Source organism: Thunnus albacares, chromosome 3 (assembly GCF_914725855.1).
Source record: "Thunnus albacares chromosome 3, fThuAlb1.1, whole genome shotgun sequence".
NCBI lineage: Eukaryota > Metazoa > Chordata > Actinopteri > Scombriformes > Scombridae > Thunnus > Thunnus albacares.
Genome location: NC_058108.1, coordinates 12,904,272 through 12,916,824, shown reverse-complemented (window position 1 = coordinate 12,916,824; position 12,553 = coordinate 12,904,272). Strand labels below are relative to the sequence as shown.

The following is a 12,553-nucleotide window of genomic DNA, read 5'->3' as shown; positions in this document are numbered from 1 at the left end:
GAGGCAACAACAGCAACATGAACAATGAGTCTGACTTGATAAAAAGATACTGATTTAATCAACATGGTAAGACATCAAGATGTTTATGGAATTTTGCTGAGAAATACACTTGTACTCTGTTGGGGTCTTCACTGGCTCTCAAGGGAGATATCTGGCTCTTTACCTGCTAAATGCTAATATGTTCACCAGATAGTTGCTAACTTTGTCTGACTGCTATTTGCTGCTGGGCAGTAGGGTACGGTGGGTTTATCACAGCCTTTTCACTGAAAGGAGCTGCCAGTTGTGTCTGGAAGTGATGCTGATTAGAGTGGTCAGCTGAGAGGAACCGCAGAGTCTATTTTCTGTGGCTTTGTCCCTATGAGCAATACCTTGTTAATATAAAAACTTAGATTATAGCCGATTAAAATACAGTTTTGAGGTACCGTACTGTACTCGAGTATTTTCATTTCATGCTGCTTAATCCTTCTTTTTTAACTATATTTATAGGGCTGCAAATAATGATTATTTTCACAACTAGTCGAGTAACTGTCTTGTCTATAAAATGTCAGAAATTAGAGAAAAATTACTGTTAGAATTTCTTAAAGCTCAAGGTGACGTCTTAAGATGTCTTGTTTTGTCAGATCAGCAGTTCAAAATCAAAAGATATTCAGTTTACTATCATGTAGAAAAGCTTCAAATTCTCACATTTGAGAAACGGCAACAAATTAATGTTTGGTATTTTTGCGTAAAAGATGACTAAAACGATTATTCAGTTATCATGTAGTTGCAGATTAATTTTCTGTTGATTGACTAATTGATTAATCAACAAATCATTGCAGCTCTATACATTTCGTGCAAGAAATTTTTTACTTTTCACTCCAGAACATTTACCTGACAACTATAGTAACTAGTTACTTGAGTTTTCACACATATTCATCAGTCTATAAACTATGATGTATTGTTACACAGCACCAGTCAAAAGTTTGACACTCTTTCTCATTGAAGGGAATAGGAAGGTGTGTCCAAACCCTTGACTGGTGCTGTATATGAAACTACCCAAACTCCTCAGACTTTCAGTGCAAGTCCTGAGAGTAATACTGAGATGATTGATAATTATGGGCCCAGATATGAAACTGCATGAAATCTGTTGTAGTAAGTCATCATCAGTGTTGGTTTACCCAGTGAGGATGGAAGGCTAAACAGCTGATGGCCCCGATCCTTTGACCCATGAAGCCATCATAGTACTTTATGTTGCTGATCACATCGCCGTTAGCGTTGTAGACTGCTATGAACTGATTCATCGATCCACTGGAGGGCAGAGGATAAGACAGAAAAAGAGAGAGAGAGAGTGAGAGGAATGACTTGTAGCAGAATGTCTCAGCTTTAAACATCACATCAATCATAACACGCTGTCTTTACTGTATGGGATTTCTTTTGTGGTGAAATTTTTTTGTCTGACTTTGGTGAAAGCTTATTGGATATCAATTCAACAAAAACAGAAAATCAATATATTTTTCTTTTTTTTACTAGGAAGACACAAGAGGAAGACTGCACTTTCAGCTGATCTTAACACTGTGGACACTTGATGACCTTTTCTGAAACAAACTCACCAGGCGAACAGGTTAGCCTGTGGGTGGATGTCCAGGGCTGTTAACCCCTTCACCGTCTGCAGCACGTTAATGGAGTCAGGTGTCCGTGGTTCAAAGAATCTAACGTCTCCGTTAACGCTGGTGGGAGAGCATCAAAGTCAGTACAGGCAAGAAAACAGTGAAGTTATAAGACTCTCACCAGAAAGAGAAAGAATGTACCTGACGCTGATAATATGTCCATCTGTCTCCTTCTGTAGATGAGCTTTCACTACCCAGGCTCCGTGCTCCCTGTAGGTCATCACCCGACTGTGGAAACACATGACAGATAGAACAAATTTAACATCTAACTGTGCATTTCTTCAGAATAGCCTGGTGGGAAAAACAGGAAAATAGCAGCACAGCTGTGAGACTGTGAACATCAACAGCTCCAATATGCTCGGAAGCCCAAAAAAACTTGTTGCAAAAAAAGGAAAAGGAAAGAAAGTTTCTGAGCTGAAGTAAGATTAACAGATGATGAGTGAATTATATTGTTCTAGATTGTAAGTAATTGCTTAAGTAATAACACCAAAACTAAAAACTCTGGCTTAAAGTTGCTTTTGAGGACTGGCACTGCCACATGTGGGAGAAACATCTGTTCCAGTAAAAAGAAAACAGCAATGTGTAAAATGTTACAAGCGTCTCTCTATGCTATAAAATATAATAAAGGTGAGTGAACACTGGGTGGCAGTGTGTGATCATGACAGAAGAAAAACAAGTGTGGCTCCTTGAGCGGCTGAGACGGCATGAGAGCAGAAAACAAAACCAGTCTGATCATCTTTGTAGAACTGAGCTGTGCCACTATGCATGATAAACTATGAAACTATGTCTTATGCTGTGCTGCACATTCTGACTGCAGCTGTGACAGGAAGCACATCTGATCTTCCTTTAAATAGATTTCATGAAAAACACTCGAGACACAAAATTAAGCATTTTTTTCTGCCAGTACTGAAAACAAAAAGCAGCAGCAGAAGAAAAACTAACACAAAAACAATTAACAGCAAGTTTGAAATTTCCTCCCTAACATACAGGCCAAAGCCCAAACATAACTGCTGCATATGTGAAACATGCAAAACAGTCAACATTTCATCAAGAATATTCAAAACATGACCTGCTTGTGCCTGTCTACTAGTCCTGGACTACTCTCAGGAGGTGCAACATAGTTGCTTAAAGATGTAATTCCTTGCCTGAGGGGAACTATTAAATTAGCTTTACTTAAAGATTTATGGGGCACTTCATGGTTTAACTGCTTTGTTTTCCCCCTTTGGGATTGAAATTAAAATAATGTTTAACCAACTGGGGGGATACAGTACCACAAGGGTCCATTAAAAGAGGTGGCAACCCCAAAGGGAGATTTACAGCATGCTATATATAATAAATATAGATTAGAGAAGTGAATAATGTAGGACTCTGTAGGAGTTAAAGCTTGCAGAAACTGCTGTGTGTGTTCTAGTGTATTTAAATAATGGTGAGACAGTTAAAAAAAGAGCTGGGAATGAAACTGTAAATGAATAATCTATTTAACCTTCTCTATGATTAGCAACTGATGAGTTCAGAGGTTGCATGAAGATCTGAGAGAGATTGTGTGTTTTACCATTCATTGGGACCCATTCTCCTGTCGAAGACGCGTACAGACCCGTCACCCAGACCGGCAACGATGAGCGAACGCTGGGAATCACAGGACAGGCTGGTCACACAGCTGTCTGCTCCTGTTGGGATGTCCTGGTGGATATACAGAGAAATCCCCTTGTAAAGATTTGTCAAGAAACCTACCAAGCTAACTGCTGTTACAACGCTCATTTCACATTTAACAGTCTTTGAAATAATCAATCATGTGCTCTGTTGACTGTTGGCTCGTTTGAAGCTGGACCCTGCATCAATATGCAGCCACAGGCGAGGCTGGGCCATTTGTACTTGTATTAAGTCCATCCATCATGACAATGATTAGTACACTAAGGACCACTGGATGTGTAAAACAAAGAAAAAAAGAAAAAGAAGAAACCACACTAATGGTGTACAGCCACAGATTTCCATTACTGTTTACCAAAACAACATGAGAACAGTAGACAGTTCAGTGCTAAAGTAGCTAAAAACCACAGACATGATTCATTCATATTTTAGTGTAAGCAGAGTTATTCAGGCTGTTTTTGAGGAATACTATGATAATACAGTTTTCAAAAACTCCACCTGAACATTTACAGATACTGGACTTTGTTGAGGCAAGTTTAGTATTAACTATGACATCATCTTTTATGCACAAATATGTAGATCAGGGTTCTGCTTCATGGTCAGTCAAATGTTACATTGCAGTATTTTAAAGGTGTGAACTGATGTCGTTATCCCTCTATTATACATTCATGTATTTATAGAGGTTGATTCTGATAATGATTAAGTTGCAGTCAGAATACCACCATACTGTGCAGCTCTTCACTTGATATGTTTTAAGTTGAATGCTAATTCTAACTTTTGGCATGTTATTATCATGTTGTTGCTTATGCTATCACTTATGTAATTTTGTGTTTATATGTAAGTTTATATGTGGAGCCCTCCTTCAAAAATAAGACTGTCAGCAGCTTCTCTATAGAAAACTAAAGACATCAAACGATTAAAAGAAAGGTGACTGAAGGGAACCTGGTGGACAGCAACCCATAAGCACGAACACAATTCTCCAACTTTTCCAGAGAGCAGCCTCTTAACAATTTGTTCACTCATTTACTTTGGATTGGATGCATTTATCAAAAAAATAAAAGATGACACAATGCTTTTTAGTAACAGACTTGCAAGTCCTGGATGCGACAGTTTCTCACCATCTTCCTTACAAAGCCATAAAATGTCATTTTTGAGCCAAGGGCTTCTCTATGCACCAACTCTCAGCTATATATATTGTGACCTTTTTGAGAAAGTCAGACATACAGACAGACAGGTGCACTGAATACAATACCTGGACTTTCATCTCTCTGTCAGTGTCCCAGATCCTGATGACTCGAACATCTCCAGAGGTCATGAGGAGACCAGTCTCCTGCTCCCAGTCCACGACCATGCCTGCACCTACGAGACAGGATGACACAGTAGTTATAATGCACAGTGCAAACACGCTCCATAAAACATAAAGCAGTACGGTGTTGTTGTTAGACAAATATCAGTGAACTGGCTTCACTTGATTCAATTAAAACAAAACAGAAGGTGGCTTTTTATCAAAATTAAAACTAAAACAAGCTTCAAAAGGTGCCCAATAGCTCAAATATGAGCATAAAATATTTAATTACTGAAAATAATTTGCACACAATATGTGAACTGCCGTTTTCATTTACTGTTTTTAAATGAGTTCATTTAATTTATAAGTGAACCTTTACACACAGACACAGCTATTAAACACACCGAGCATGTATTTATCCAGCCTAATACACATCACACACAATCTGTTGGAGGTTTCAGAAGGCTCTTGTTGCCACATGTAGCAAGTCAAATAAAATATTAGTGCAACAGCTCACTGCACCACTGTGTCAATAATAAATAGAGCACAAAGGACTCGACATAGAGCGGAAAAGCAGGTCAGTTTATTTAATAACATAATTTTGTTAAAAGAAATGTTAACAAATCTGTGTTTTTACTAAAAGTTTCTCATTTCGGAGTGTATAAACATGGACTACACGCAGACGGAAGTGTAGTTTTGCATTTTGCATCCTTCCCGTCAAGACAACCACTGGGAGATGCCAAAGCTGACCCTGGAATTGAGCCTGTCAGCAGATTCTAGCTTCGATGAGTCAAACGGCACTCAAGTGAGAGAGTGAAGCGGGAAGACGCTGAAGACAGCAAGACTCTTCCTCACATGTTGGCAGTCACAGCAGGAATCAAGTGAGCAGTGCTATCTCAGCCACATTTGGCCTGCTGGCTCAGTGATGCCTGGCAGAGGCCTGCAGGCTGCAGCCTAAAGGGGTCAGTTTGCCTCAAACCAAGTATTTGCTGGATTGTTGCAGGGCTTCTGAACCTCTGTCTACCCACAGCTTTCTGATGTTGGAATTAAGGAGGGTTGTCCCACAATTTTTGACAATCACGCACACTTCATGAAGGGATTTGCCTAGTGTGCAAAGAAAGTGTAAAGTAGATGGGATTTAAACTTTTCCCTTACGCTCTTCTTTCCTTCTTTACACAACTATTCTTGTGACTTTTTGTTTGTACAACAAAGAGAGCCCTTCTCCCTGTTTGTATGATTCATCGCCTATATGGATGGAGACCCACAGCAGATGAACAAATTGTGTGACATTGCCTCACCACTTTTCGCTCAATTCTGTGGTTGTGTAAACGCTTGTTGAAAAATATTGTGTAAATAAGCAACCTACGACGCTCTCCAGCAAATTTTGTGAATCTGTGCCAACCAAAACATTGTTTCAGTTAGTATCTGTAATCTTGGAGGCAAAGAACAAAACAAAAGAGGGATTCCAGAAACTAAATGGTAAGGATCTTCTCCTTCACAGAGATGTATTCACCAAACTTCCTGCATCACTTCTTTGTTGTTAGTTTTTGGAAAATCAGTGCAGAGCCTCCAAACACATTTCAGCCTTTTTTTTCTCCACATTTTCCAACTTTCAACTCCTTTTCTTTCATGTAGCTTGAAATCCCACAATGCCTTGCAAAGTGATTTGCTCGCATCCCACAGAAAATGTTCAGTGGATCTTTAAGGTCTGATGGCAGATCTTTCCCCCTGTTTATGAGTGTGGCCATTCAGAACAGGTATTAACACTTGCCTTTATATGTGGTCTGATACAGACCAGTGGGCCTGGTTTTGTTTGTACTTTACTGGGTGTCTGTGTGTGCCAACGTGTGCAGTTAGTGCAGGTACATATAGTCCATGTGATTCAAAACTTGGTCTGTTCACAAATGTTCACATAGGGGTCTACAAGGACCCTTGAAGACTTGAGCAGATGACAAAATTTACCTGTCAGAAAGTTAATCAAAAGTTCATCAAAGTTTTTAGATTCATCTCAAGGTCTTTGAAGATTGTTGAAAGCTTTGGATCCTTGTTTCTACCCTGTGCCATGAGTCGAACTTAACCATCGGCAGCAGTAGGAAAATCACATTTCCCACAAGCCACGGAGCTAAGAAGAGTACAGGTGCTCTTTTGATAATGGAAGTTTATATGCTGGAGGAGGAGAGATAAGAGAGCCAGGAGGTACTCCAGAAAATCAAATGCCCATAAACACTCCTCGCCTTTCTCTCACTAGGATGCTTTTACCACAGATGCTAGGACAATAGCATCCTTCTCTCTCTGTTTGAAACTCATCATGGCATGCTTCATTTCCTCCCTCCTATTTTTTCACAATCAATAACCATCTCGAGCTCACCCACCTATGTCACCAGCTTGCTTTATACATTCACTTCATGCTTCAAGACTATTTTTTGCCCCTAATTGGCTCCTTTCACACAATTTTCAAGAGGAGATAGAAGAATAAGGACTCCAATACATTACTTTTCTTACAGCCTTGCAGAGCAATAGTGACTACGTGTATTATTTGAGATCCTTTCCCTCTGGTTATCTCCTCAGTGTGCTTCCTTCATGAGTTGTGACTTAGCTTAACTTTCCTCTACTGAACCATCTGTACCGGGGCTTTCTACTGTTCTACTTGGCTTGTGTTATCAGGAAAGCCCAAGCCCCATGTGGCGGCTTAAAACCCTCCACTGTGACGTCAATGGGCCTGCTCAGGCATCACGACATCACACTGCTGGTAATGTGGGCACACGTGGGTGGATAGCATGCAGGGAAAACCATCTCACAGAACTGTGCTCAGTCAGTGACACGTTCAGTTGCACACTTTATGCTGTTTCATTTCAGAGGCGGTGAGAAGAAAGGAGGCATTCCTTTTGAAGCTGGCAGCTCTGCGATGAGGAAATGTGGGTTACAATGAGAGGGCGTGGAGAACGGAAGATTTCCCAACACACAAAAACAAATGCATGTACGTTCTCTAAAATAAGGAGCCAAACCTTTCTTTTATTTCTTTTACGTTTTATTGCTCTTTACTCATTATCCTTCCATGTTGTCCCGTATATAAAACACAGTGTTTGTACAAGATCCCCAACAGACTGAGCACTGCTATGGTCAAACCGTTTTTGTGTTGGGGTTCTATCTTAAACATGGCTGCATTAATCTGCTACGGGCCCTGGTCCTCCCACATTCTTAGGTCTTAAAACTATTTTGACAAAGAGCCGCAAGATTTAAGGATAAGCCCAGTGTGTTACATTATGGATCTTATTTTATAGGTCTTGCCATTGTTTCTATCTGTGATAATAACTTACTCAAGAAACTGCTGAGATTTCAGAACTCAGCAACATCATTAAAAAGAAATAAGCTGGGACAAGAAACACAAGCAGTCAGACAATCAGACAGATTTTAAACTCTTCTTTGGAAGAGAAAACCAAGGTGAACAATCTTTACTCTGCCCACCTTAAACACCCAAAATCCTTCAACATGTACAATTCATACATACTCGTGCAAATATAAATTAATTAATTGGATTTGGAAAATCACATTTAATCCCTTAAAGATAAATTATTTTCTGATTTTTATTTTATAGTTCGGAGAATTTTTCCGCAAACTGTTTTACATGTGAGTGTTCACTTTGAGAAAATGAAGACTGTGATAATTAGTCATGTGACTCAAGTGTATTTATCACACCTGTGAGTACTCAGCAGTTGTACTGAGCAAACCTGAAGAAGCTACAGGCGAAATGCGTTGTTCGCTCTTAATAAAGTCACAGTAAAGTCATTACAGTGTGCGGTGGTTCATTTTGATTTTCACCTTATATGTTCCTGCGACCGACCAGCACCTGTCTGAAAATACTGGCTATGCATGGGGAGTTCTGTCCTTTTGTTTTACACGTGGGTTTGTCGCCCAGCAGACTTCTACCGGCTCTGTTCAGAATGTCTGACTGAAAAAATGTCAGCTGTAGCAAAAAGCCAATTAACCTGGTTTCAATTATCAATTAATACTGTCCATTTGTCAAACCCACTGTCTTGTCTATTAGATAAGATTGTAACTGCTTGCAAAGTGAATAATGTTCAGCCAGCAGTAAACATGCTAGCAAATAAGCTAGCTAGCACTAACTATCACTAAGGTTTATGCATGTACAGTATATGCAGGTCATATGGGTGTGTTGAGAGTCTCCCTCCGGTTTTTGCAGACCAATTTCCTGGTTCAACTTTGACCTGCAGTACTTACCATACTTGTGCACACACAGTTTTCCTGTGCTATGAGAGATTATAACATTTGGTTGGTTTTACCTCTAAACAAAGTGGTTTAGATAATTTGGCTAAACTGTTTGCTTGTTTAAAATCTGTCTGATCATCTGACTGCTTTTGTTTCTTGTTTCATTGTCCTGGTGATGACACCATGTTCCCACATGAGTGAGTACAGTGATTCCATAACCAGCAGAAATGATGGGCAAAAAAAAAAAATCCAAGTAGTAATGAACTACAATTATTTTTTGAGTAATAAAGCAGGGTCCATGCCATGTCAGTTGATTTTGCACTTTGATGACGCATACAATTCAAACCAATTTTGCATAAAGTGAACATGATCGATTCGTTGACACAGTAAACCAGAGGCTTTGGAGCTCCTGGAGTACTGGGATCCAAGGGAAGTTGCCCCTTTAGCCCAGTTCAGCCTTTCCATTAGTCTTTCAATCCCTTCCATCAATCTCTCTGGCTCTATATCCGGCAATCCACTTCCTCTCTTATCCTAATCTTACTTTATCTTCCCCTCATTATTTTCCCCTCTTCAGGCGACTGAATCCTCCCTAACTCCCATCAAAAAAGTTTACTAGGAGTTCAGGGGGTCAGAGCTCACAGATCTGCAACCTCAAAGCCGACCCTTCAGTTTTGTCTCTCGTGGTCATCACTCAGCCTCTCAAAACGGGAGAAAATTCTGCCTTAGAGGGAACCTTTGTGGGCCTGACTGGGTCTTAGTTACCCACACAGAAATCAATACAGACATGGAGAATGGAGATGTAAGACTGAAGAGCGGGAGCAAAGAAGTGTGAGCAATGTTTCCGCAGCTTTAAACATTACCACTTTACAGAGGTGTAGGTATAGATAGCTTCGGTGTGTATCCTCTCTTTATGGCTCTGCTCTTTTTGTCTCTGCTTTAGTTCAAATGTTTTCCCCCAATAACGATATCAAAAACAATAATTATATTGTTAGCAGAATGGTTTTTCCCTTGTTGAATCTTCAAGAGCTAGTTTAACCACCATTAACAGTCGGCCTGCCAGCAGTTGTGGTAGATCATCTTGCTCCTGTGCCAGTGTGTTGAGACAATCCCTAATTTGTGATATATATACATATCTATTCTTTTGCATAAATATCTTTGTTTCCCTCCTCTCTTTTCTCTGTGGAGAAGGCAGCTTCCTTTGTATTCTTATTGTGCACCATTATCTCCAGTGATGGACTAGCTCTCCCACACACTGCAGCTCATTAAACCAGCGCAGCGGCCTTCCTGGTTCTTCTTTCCCTCAGTGTTTTCTCCTCTCTTCCCTTCATCCTGTTTGCTTTGAAAAGGTCCTCCAGGATTCCGGTAATAAACTTTGTCCAGGTTTACCGGGGACTTGCCCGGCATGTATGTGTCTCTGATGGAAGATGACGTTATCTATGGGACCACTCTGACTGGCAGGACACTTCACTGCCATGGCATTTGACTAACCTTTAGCTGCCGGGCCCTGACATTCTGAGAGCTAAAAAGCTTTGACCTGCCTGGTTGACATAGACCCTGTGAAATGAGGCATAACCTGCATGACATTAACACTTGCTGACCTAATTATGGTGGACAGGAGACTAACCCTAATTTCTCAAACTGTTTTGCATAATTCACAACAGGGGAGTCCCCCAACAGTTGTGAACAGAGCCTGTAATTCTCAGCAGCTGCACACAAAGGCCAAACTAGGAACAAGCTTTCAGGAGACCTTTCATAACCAATTGCATCACATTATAACCTTATGTGATGTCAGAGTCCTTTAAAAATACTGAGCAGAAGATCATCTTGTGTCCGTGATAGATTTTCCAGTACTGTTCAAATTAAAGCGGTATTCTGCACTTCCATAAAGCTGGGGGACTCACAAGACTTCAAAAAATAACCGTCAAAATCAAAGTGGCAGAGACAGAGATATCTTAACTTTTAGTCCCTAGAATAGGTCAAGACCTCAAAATGCTGGATCCTACAATTCCCATAACGCAACTGTACAGTGTCATTTGTTAGACTCCAAACAAGGTGAGCAAGTCCACACCTTGAGCTTGTAACATTAACTTTCTGTTAAGAATTTGAAGTCTCGAAGCCCAAGATGAGATAACCTTGATGACATCATCAGAGTTATTTGTTTCTGACTGACGGAAATTTATGTTTTACTGTTTTTATAGAGTAATGCTCACCATGACGAGTAAACTGATCTTGATGTTGATGTTAAAACGCCGTGTGTACATGTTTTCAACAAGCTCTTTTATAAAAAGCATTATTCAAGGTTGTCTGTGATCTAAGTTCAGTTTCACTATATTAAGATTAACAATCTGCTACTGGTGGCTTTAGAGGGAGAACTTGATATCACCTGATGGTTTTAGATCTCCTACCTGCCTGCTGCAATCCCACTTCTATACCAATATGTATGGACAAGCACATTTCTGTTGTGTGTCTTCTTGGGGTTATTTGTGTCCTACAATACACTGAAACCCCTGCAGCAAACAAAAGATGTGAGCCTGCCTCAAAGCTTTTTGTCTCATTTTCCTGACACTTCCAAGTCATGTGCCTCTCTCCAAGTCCTCACCGAGCCCTCGGTTCTGGATTTAGCAAGTTCCCAGAGCCCCGATCTTAACAAGGCACCAGGCAGCAAAGCCAAATGTAGAGCAAGACACAGCGTCTGCCTCCCTAAAGCCAAAGAGGCGACAGCTGCCCTACTTTCACTTCTACAGCCAAAAGAAAAGGGACAGAGAGAAAGAAGGATAACAAAGGAAATAACATATCCCTAATCATGAGCAGGACTAAGAATAAACAGGGGGAGGTAAACGAAGAATGGAATAAAAAAGCTGGAACATTATTAACAGTATGTGGATCAGACTTTAATTAGATTGGCTCTCAATCTAATCTGCAGAGATGTAAAGTCTGTGCTTCACTCCCCAACAAATGCTGAGAACTCAAACGTGGGTAACGAGTATCTTTGTTTGTATTTTGTTGTGCGTGCGGTTGCTCCTTGCTCCTAGCCTGAAATAAACACTATCAGATATATATATATGACCTTCTTTTAGCGCAGTCTCTAACTTTTTGATTTGTTTATTTTCTCTCCATCAAGACTTTTTCTTCCTCTCTATTTTCCCATTTGATTCACAGCCATCTCCACTATCAATCTCTTTGCCTGTCCAACTGTTTATCCGACTCTTTTAACCCTCTCTCTGACCTTACTTCATAAGAAATCTCCCACTTTTACCCAGAAGCCATTTTCCTCTTGTTTTTGCCCAGACCTCTCCTTCCCCTCTCTCCCTCCAGTGACACGCATTGCATACTAATGCAGCAACAGTAGCTGCAAGAATAGTTCTCCAGTCTGTGCCAGCTACAGTCCCCTAATTTCACTGGTTCCTCTGGAGTTTAACAGGCTGATCCCTCCGGTGAGACGGATTGGGTGGCTCTGCGCTATTAAAATCACACAACACCGACACGCTCCCAATCAAACACTGACACCTTTGGGACCAGCCTAAATAGCTTTTTTTTTTTTTAAACATGAGAGAAACCATTTTAAGGTGAAGATGAGTAATGGGGGAAGTGGCTGTTTGGAGGAAGAGCTTGACCTTATTGAAGGCAAAAGCTATTTACTTGTTCTTTAAATAAGCCTCTATCTCAATGTAGTTTTGTATTTAGATTTCAGCCAAATATCCATGTACAACTTTGCTCTGCCACTGACTGTTAGCTAATCCCCTATTAA

The 12,553-nt window shown here is 40.3% G+C and overlaps 1 protein-coding gene across 3 annotated transcripts in view; it reads right to left on the bottom strand.

The window, feature by feature from the left end:
• The window catches only part of rptor (regulatory associated protein of MTOR, complex 1), a 179,034-nt gene that overhangs the window by 3,325 nt on the left and 163,156 nt on the right, over positions 1–12,553 (bottom strand). For all 3 annotated transcript variants that reach the window (XM_044346469.1, XM_044346470.1, XM_044346471.1), the window contains 5 exons: positions 4,546–4,652; positions 3,199–3,326; positions 1,788–1,874; positions 1,590–1,706; positions 1,158–1,287 (listed from right to left, as the gene is read on the bottom strand). In XM_044346469.1, coding sequence (XP_044202404.1) covers positions 1,158–1,287; positions 1,590–1,706; positions 1,788–1,874; positions 3,199–3,326; positions 4,546–4,652 — 569 coding nt within the window. The remainder of the gene's footprint in view (positions 1–1,157; positions 1,288–1,589; positions 1,707–1,787; positions 1,875–3,198; positions 3,327–4,545; positions 4,653–12,553) is intronic.